The sequence below is a fragment of the Sinocyclocheilus rhinocerous genome, unplaced genomic scaffold, assembly GCF_001515625.1.
Source record: "Sinocyclocheilus rhinocerous isolate Xijiao unplaced genomic scaffold, SAMN03320098_v1.1 scaffold2826, whole genome shotgun sequence".
In the NCBI taxonomy this organism is placed as follows: Eukaryota; Metazoa; Chordata; class Actinopteri; order Cypriniformes; family Cyprinidae; genus Sinocyclocheilus; species Sinocyclocheilus rhinocerous.
In genome coordinates, this window is record NW_015652260.1 from 386,166 (window position 1) to 394,042 (window position 7,877).

The window sequence follows — 7,877 nt, forward strand, 5'->3', positions numbered from 1 at the left end:
GTTGAGTACATTTTTCAGGATTCTTTGATGAATAGAAAGATTCAAAGATCATCATTTATCTGAAATAAAAAGCTTTTGTAACATTATACACTATACCATTCAAAAGCTTGGAGTCAGTATATATGCAACTAATCTCACTCCAGCCAGGCAACCAAAGTTGGCAACCCTGTGTACACATTAGGGCTGTGCGATATTGAAGAAAAATGCGATATGCGATAACTCATTAAATAATGCGATAGTCGATATGTGATACGATAATGCTTAAAGTGCCACATGCTCAGATGAAACAGTTTTACTCAGCTGTTGCTGAGTCAGTTCTGTGAACTTCTATAACTATCTTGTGTCATATATATATGGTTATTTGTATGCATGTATGTTCCTGTAAAACCACAACAAATTCCGTGATTTTCTCTTTGTGTTTTGTTCATGGCCCCATATATTGTAAGCCGTAGCAATATGCATATTGCGATATGTATATTTGCGATATTTCGATAATTTCGATATATTGCACAGCCCTAGTACACATTCAGTTATATTCATGACTATTAAGGTAAGTTATCGATCATCAAGAATACCATTATGATGTCGTTTACGAGACAGCATCGCTAGCTAGCTATCGTTAGCTTAAATAGTGTTTAGTTGTAAGCAATTACGTGTCGGGGTACACTCCTGGGATAAAAGTGTTGTAACCATATTTTTTGGTGTATTGATTCCCATTTGTATAACTGCAGATTTACAAACACCATGGTTAAACTATGATTAGTGTTTTCTGAAGGTTGTCATGGTCTCAAACAAATAAATAAAGTTTTCTGAGTGTTTTAGCTCTTACCCTTGATTCAGTGGTGAATTATCCACCCATTTCATGCTGCCCTCGTTCTCTGTGTCAGACAAACCAATCCACACTCTCTCACTGACTAATGAAGATATGAACCTCTGTGTGAATAAAAACAGGAATAAGTGTGATTCTCTCATTCATTAACAGACACTCACACAAACTCACCTGCTTCTCTTCAGTGTTGATAATGACCAGATCAGCACCACGATCCCTGCAGTACTGTCTGCTGTCAGACCAGCTCTTCAACTCAGTGGACATGAAGAACCAACCTGAACCACACAGATTTTCATACATAAACACTTTTCAAAGCTATACAAAAATATGGGGGAAAAAACTTATACAAAAACAGGTTTGATCTAACCTCCTTTTGATGCTGCCTTCTTCAGTTCATCACTCAGAGACCTGACTTTGCTTTCTAACTTGATTTTGTTCTGTGTTAAATCAGTGTAACTGTCCTGTAAGCTGTTGATGGTTTGATTGAACTCTTCAACTGTGTTCTTGTAACTCTTTATCAGGTCTCTCTCTGCTGTGATGGTGATGTGCTGCAGTATGATGAAGACCAGCAGAAGAACACAAATGAGCCCGAGACCCACTGTGATCAACACCAAACATCTACTTCCTCCTGACAAACACCACCAAAACACACAAATATCAATTAATGACAATTCACTGAATATCATTAGATCAACCTGTAAGTAAAGTGTATGTTTATTTATAATGACAAACATCTGGAATTCCTATAAAGTAAAATATGTATTCAAAAACATGATTATGCTTAAAATAATGATGTTAAAATGTTAATACACTTCATGTAAAATCAGAAACTGTGTTCATAGAAAACAGTGACTGAAATTGTATAACAGTTTTTAGTTCCTCAATCTCTGCTTCAAAAGAAACCTTCTGCTTACTGCATTTTTGAGCTTTTCCTTCATCCTGGCTGTGACTCTGTGTTTGAGGTCCAGATGTGTCCTTAATGTCTTTGTGTTCAACATTTTGATAAATGTTCTCGATCTCCATTAGTCTCTGTGGCTGACCGTCTTCACAGATGAGTTGTGATTTTTAGTATGTTGCCTAGTGTTTTTAAAACCCTACAGGAAGTGATTTCATTTCCAAAGCTGGTTACAAAATCATAAGATGTGGTGGCGCATGATGCAGTACTTGAGTTTCTATTGCAAGTATATTTTCTTCTCTGAATCATAAGGATCAGCATACTTTATGCAAACATAAACTTCTGACAAACGAAAACCATGACAGTCATGTATTAACAAACTTTATCCCATCACAGGTCTGTGTCAGTAAAAAGCATCAAATATCAATTCCCTCCAAATTATTCGATACAACATTTAAAATCAACCTTCAATCCACTGTCGTATTTAGAAAATATAGGGCATTTAAAAAGCGTTTTCTTTTAGAAAGACAAACAAGTAAAATATTCAAACAAGACCACATGCTGGAAAAGTAGAAAAACAATTCCATGTTAATATACTTGATATAAAAGCAGAAAGAACAAGTTAATGGGCCTAATATTCAATTGTTTTGACCCCGAGACCCACTGTGATCCACCTCAAATATCTACTTCCTCCTGACAAACACCACCAAAACACACAAATATCAATTAATGACAATTCACTGAATATCATTAGATCAACCTGTAAGTAAAGTGTATGTTTATTTATAATGACAAACATCTGGAATTCCTATAAAGTAAAATATGTATTCAAAAACATGATTATGCTTAAAATAATGATGTTAAAATGTTAATACACTTCATGTAAAATCAGAAACTGTGTTCATAGAAAACAGTGACTGAAATTGTATAACAGTTTTTAGTTCCTCAATCTCTGCTTCAAAAGAAACCTTCTGCTTACTGCATTTTTGAGCTTTTCCTTCATCCTGGCTGTGACTCTGTGTTTGAGGTCCAGATGTGTCCTTAATGTCTTTGTGTTCAACATTTTGATAAATGTTCTCGATCTCCATTAGTCTCTGTGGCTGACCGTCTTCACAGATGAGTTGTGATTTTTAGTATGTTGCCTAGTGTTTTTAAAACCCTACAGGAAGTGATTTCATTTCCAAAGCTGGTTACAAAATCATAAGATGTGGTGGCGCATGATGCAGTACTTGAGTTTCTATTGCAAGTATATTTTCTTCTCTGAATCATAAGGATCAGCATACTTTATGCAAACGTAAACTTCTGACAAACGAAAACCATGACAGTTATGTATTAACAAACTTTATCCCATCACAGGTCTGTGTCAGTAAAAAGCATCAAATATCAATAACAATTCACTCCAAATTATTCGATACAACATTTAAAATCATCCTTCAATCCACTGTCGTATTTAGAAAATATAGGGTATTTAAAAAGCGTTTTCTTTTAGAAAGACAAACATAAGTAAAATATTCAAACAAGACCACATGCTGGAAAAGTAGAAAAACAATTCCATGTTAATATACTTGATATAAAAGCAGAAAGAACAAGTTAATGGGCCTAATATTCAATTGTTTTGATGGAGGGAAACAAGCTACAATTCTAGTTTTAACATTATTTATTCTTCATACGTTCCCCTTTAAATGCATTACATATCAGTTAACCATGGTTACATAAGTAACCTGAGACGTTTTATATGATCTCGGATTAGTTTTGTCAGTTTGTAGACATTTCAACGAGACATTTGTGTGTAATTAAAAGGATGCATAGTAGTTAATAGACTCGTATTGCCCTGTTTAGACAAGCTCTCCACAAAACAGACGAAACAAGCCCTGCAAATTAATAATAATTATTTTAAGAAACACATACCGACAATTCATATTTAATGGTATTTTATTATTTTAATTGCATTTAATATATTATACTTTCAATTAAGCACTTGCATTGGGTTTGTAAAAGCTGCTTTTATGCATGTTTTTGAAATGAGTTTTTGTTGCATATACACAGTTTTGACCAGCAGGCGTCACCAGCGTGTGGTTTACAGCGCTTCGAAACAGTGAATCATTTTGCGAAGCAATTGGTTCAGTTGATTCGAAGCTTCAAAAAGGTTTGTTTTTCCCATCACCAGCTGCAATCAATTTAAGTTCTAAATCTACGTAACTACATTAGTACCGAATACACTGCGGAAGATTGAAACACGTAAATATCTATAATTTGGCGGAAAAAACACTTGGCTTTCTTGAGCACTTCAGTCTGATAACCTGTTCTCTGCTGGACTGGAGGAAATCTCTCCATACAGAAATGAAGCAGATAAGAATGAATTAAAAATAAAATGAAAATAACAGTGCAGTTTACTATGGCAACTGACAAATTTATTCAAAGAGAAAGCAATTACAGACACTCAACATCAGAATAACAGGGTGAATCTGGGTGATCTGGACACTTTAGACTTGTGTAGTTTACTGTGATTGTCTCCTCAACACTTCAGACCAACAAATGAGACTCAAGATAGCAGCTAGAATAAGATCATATTAATATAGAGCTGCTTGTGATGGAGCAAAACATGAACACATCAGAGGTTTTGTGTCCTGAATTCACATCAAGTGAAACAAAGGTTATTATAGCAATAAGAAAATAATGACACTTTTACATTTTCCTTCTAACAAATTTCAGATCAGCTGACAGTGTTTTAAAAGGCAGGGACCTCAATCAGAACTTATGTGTTGACAATAAGGATGATTATATTAGATAATAAAAGCAAGACCACAAGACGGGATGAACCCTATTTCTCACAAATCCCCTTTTTCTTCTCAGAGCATGGCACATCATTCCAGCTGTTCAGCGGTGACATTTCCACCTGATCTCTTTTATAATTCAGTTCAATACAGTCCTCATTCTCATAGTAGTTGTTTGGCTCACCTTTGAGCCAAAATCTGAACAACATGTATCAGAGGTTCAGTTTTTCAGAAACACAAATTTATGAATCAACAATACTCAGAGTAATTGCACGTTTCGAGAGTAAACTACAGACGCTGGAGCAGAAGTGAAAAGTAAAAGAGAGAAGAAGAGTTTTCTTAATTGAATTTACAGTATTTAAAATGTCTTTAATTGTGGTTGTGTTGTTTGTGGAAGAGTTTTCTCTTCTGCTTTTTTCTGAAGGTTGTGATTTTATAATGAGAATCAAAAAGTCTAAAACAAATGAATACACAGTGATTTTTAGCTCTTACCCTTGTTTCAGTGGTGAATTATCCACCCATTTCATGATGCCCTCGTTCTCTGTGTCAGACAAACCAATCCACACTCTCTCACTGACGAATGAAGATATGAACCTCTGTGTGAATAAAACCAGGAATAAGTGTGATTGCTCTCATTCATTAACAGACACTCACACAAACTCACCTGCTTCTCTTCAGTGTTGATAATGACCAGATCAGCACCACGATCCCTGCAGTACTGTCTGCTGTCAGACCAGCTCTTCAACTCAGTGGACACGAAGAACCAACCTGGACCACACAGAAACATGCACTTTAATAAAATGGTGTACATTAAAGATAAAAAAAGAAAAAACAACATAAAAACATATGTGAACTGGCCTCGCTTAGTTGCTTCTTTTTTAAGTTCCTCACTCAGAGCAGCTACTCTATTCTCCAGTTCCTGTTTCTTCTGACTCAAAGAGTTGAAGTTGTTCTGCAGTTGGTGTTTTTCAGTCATCAGATCAGTGTAACTGTCCTGTAAGCTGTTGATGGTTTGATTGAACTCTTCAACTGTGTTCTTGTAACTCTTTATCAGGTCTCTCTCTGCTGTGATGGTGATGTGCTGCAGTATGATGAAGACCAGCAGAAGAACACAAATGAGCCCGAGACCCACTGTGATCAACACCAAACATCTACTTCCTCCTGACAAACACCACCAAAACACACACATATCAGTTAATACTCTTCATGTTATTAGAAATTAAGTTTAAAATCAACCTCTAATCTACTATTGCTTTTGGTAATAGACATGCTTTTTATGTTTTAGGAGTATGTTTTTATAAGTCATCTGGAATTGTTATCAAATATGCAAACAAGAACATTTTGAAAAAGTCAACAGAAAGATAAGTCCATGCTAATACACTTCATTTACAAACAGAAACATTGACATTTCATTCATATAAATATTTGAAATTGTGTGACGGTTATCATTTCTTCATAGTGACACTATTAATATCACAATCTGCAAAACCATTTCTGCTTTAAAGTAATTTTCTTCTTACTGCGCTTAAGATCTTTTCCTTCATCCTGGCCTTGACTCTGAGTTTGAGGTCCAGTTGTGTTCTTAATATCTCTGCTTTCAACATTTTCATAAATAGCCTCTAAATCCATTATCCACTGTGTCGGACACTACGTCTTCACAGATGAGGTGGGGTCTTTGAAATGTTTATTAGCATTTTCAAAAGTGTTAAGTTTACACAGGAAGTGGTTTCATTTCGCACTGGTCTTTGACAAGAATAAAGTCTTTCAGTCACACTTAAACTATTGGCAGAGCCATATTTGTACATTCAACATTATGTCATCAGCTTCAAAGTCCAACAAAAGAAGTCTGTAAACACTCAAACGGACTCAAATAGCCTTAAACAGGAAACGCAGCAGTAAGTGCACTGGGTGCTGCTCACTTCTCAAACTGATGCTTCCTCGTTTCCTCACTTCTCTGTCCTCCAGCCTGTGACCCGTTAAACGGATCAGATTAAGACATCTTGAAAAGTGTTGCCAACTGCTTTCAATTGAAAGTAGCTAAAACTGGTAGCTAAATGTCACTAGATGACATCACAATGGCAAATTCACTGATCTATATAAAGATGAACATAGATCAGTGGGCAAGATGAGAACTTAGATAAGGTTTGTCCAAGCAGTTGCTATATTTGTCCCTAAACTTTTGAAAAAAGTCTCAAAAGGGGCGGGGAAGTCACTAAATCTAGCTACGAAGTAGTTAAATTGGCAACACTGATCTTGAAGGACAGTTCAATTCTCTAATTGACCCGTGAGGAGGTGAGGAATAAGTAGTCAACAAACAACCAAAAACAAGGAAGCAGTCCAGGGTCAGAAACAGGGCAGGGGAACAAGGAGACCACTACAGGCTCAACAATCATCAGCTGTGCGTGTGTGTGTGTGTGTGCCATTCTTATAGTGTGTGACTGATGAGGTGATGAGAGACAGGCGACTACAACTGTTGAGTGCTGATGAGTCCGGGCAAAGGATTATGGGAAATGGAGTCCTGGGTGAATAGTAAGAGTCATGGATGGAGTGCCCTCTGGTGGAGATGATGGGCAATCCAGTGGGAAATCGTGACAGTGATTGAAGGATGTGAAGCAGGGCCGGACTGGGACACCACTTCAGGCCGGGAAATCTCACACTCATCCAGGCCATACACCCACAACAAATTTTGAAACCACAGACAACCCTATTATTTGTATGGCCTTCACATAAAAATGTCTAAATCCTTAGGCTCAGGCCATGCAAAATAATTAAAGATTCTCTCTTGAAGAGCACCCACCCTTCACTTCTCTTTCTACTATGGTAATTGATTATTTTATTCAAAGAGAAAGTAAATTAACTCAGAAGCAGTTTCATAGACACTCAATATCAGAATAATGTGGTGAATTATAGCAATCTGGACACTTTAGACTTCTGTAGTTTACTGTGATTGTCTCCTCAACACTTCAGACGACAAACGAGGCGCATGATAACAGCTAAAATAAGATCATATTAATGCAGAGCTGCTTGTGATTGAACAAAGCACACATTAGAGGTTTGGTGTCCCATCACCATAAATCACATCATGAGAAACAGGATATTTTATTTGTTTATTATAGCTAAGAAAATAGTGATCAACTCAATATCAGCTGTTTATTTTGTATATTATAGAAAATTTCACAGAAATTTTGCAATCACAATAAGAACAATTCCATAAGATAATATAAGTAAAACACAATGCAATTATGGTAATTGATTATTTTATTCAAAGAGAAAGTAAATTAACTCAGAAGCAGTTTCATAGACACTCAATATCAGAATAATGTGGTGAATTATAGCAATCTGGACACTTTAGACTTCTGTAGTTTACTGTGATTGTCTC

At 36.0% G+C, this 7,877-nt stretch overlaps 2 protein-coding genes across 3 annotated transcripts in view; both read right to left on the reverse strand.

Annotated features, from left to right (window-relative positions):
• Positions 1 to 3,082, reverse strand: part of LOC107714123 (CD209 antigen-like protein E) — a 4,316-nt gene extending 1,234 nt beyond the window's left edge. Inside the window, exons 1-4 of one of the 2 annotated variants that reach the window (XM_016519860.1) lie at positions 2,704 to 3,082; positions 1,197 to 1,457; positions 1,001 to 1,104; positions 830 to 933 (exon numbers count right to left, since the gene is read on the reverse strand). In XM_016519860.1, the coding sequence (XP_016375346.1) occupies positions 830 to 933; positions 1,001 to 1,104; positions 1,197 to 1,457; positions 2,704 to 2,812 (578 nt within the window). In that variant the 5' untranslated portion in view covers positions 2,813 to 3,082. Of the gene's footprint in view, positions 1 to 829; positions 934 to 1,000; positions 1,105 to 1,196; positions 1,458 to 1,743; positions 2,083 to 2,703 lie in introns of those variants that run through there. The other variant, XM_016519859.1, reaches the window with a different exon arrangement.
• Positions 3,083 to 4,195: 1,113 nt separating this feature from the next.
• Positions 4,196 to 6,288, reverse strand: LOC107714122 (CD209 antigen-like protein 2). Its single transcript, XM_016519858.1, has 5 exons — positions 6,019 to 6,288; positions 5,357 to 5,659; positions 5,163 to 5,266; positions 4,991 to 5,094; positions 4,196 to 4,696 (listed from the first exon to the last, which is right to left on the reverse strand). Exons 1-5 carry the CDS (start codon positions 6,125 to 6,127, stop codon positions 4,546 to 4,548), a joined length of 771 nt encoding a protein of 256 aa, XP_016375344.1. The 5' UTR covers positions 6,128 to 6,288; the 3' UTR covers positions 4,196 to 4,545.
• Positions 6,289 to 7,877: the final 1,589 nt, after the last annotated feature.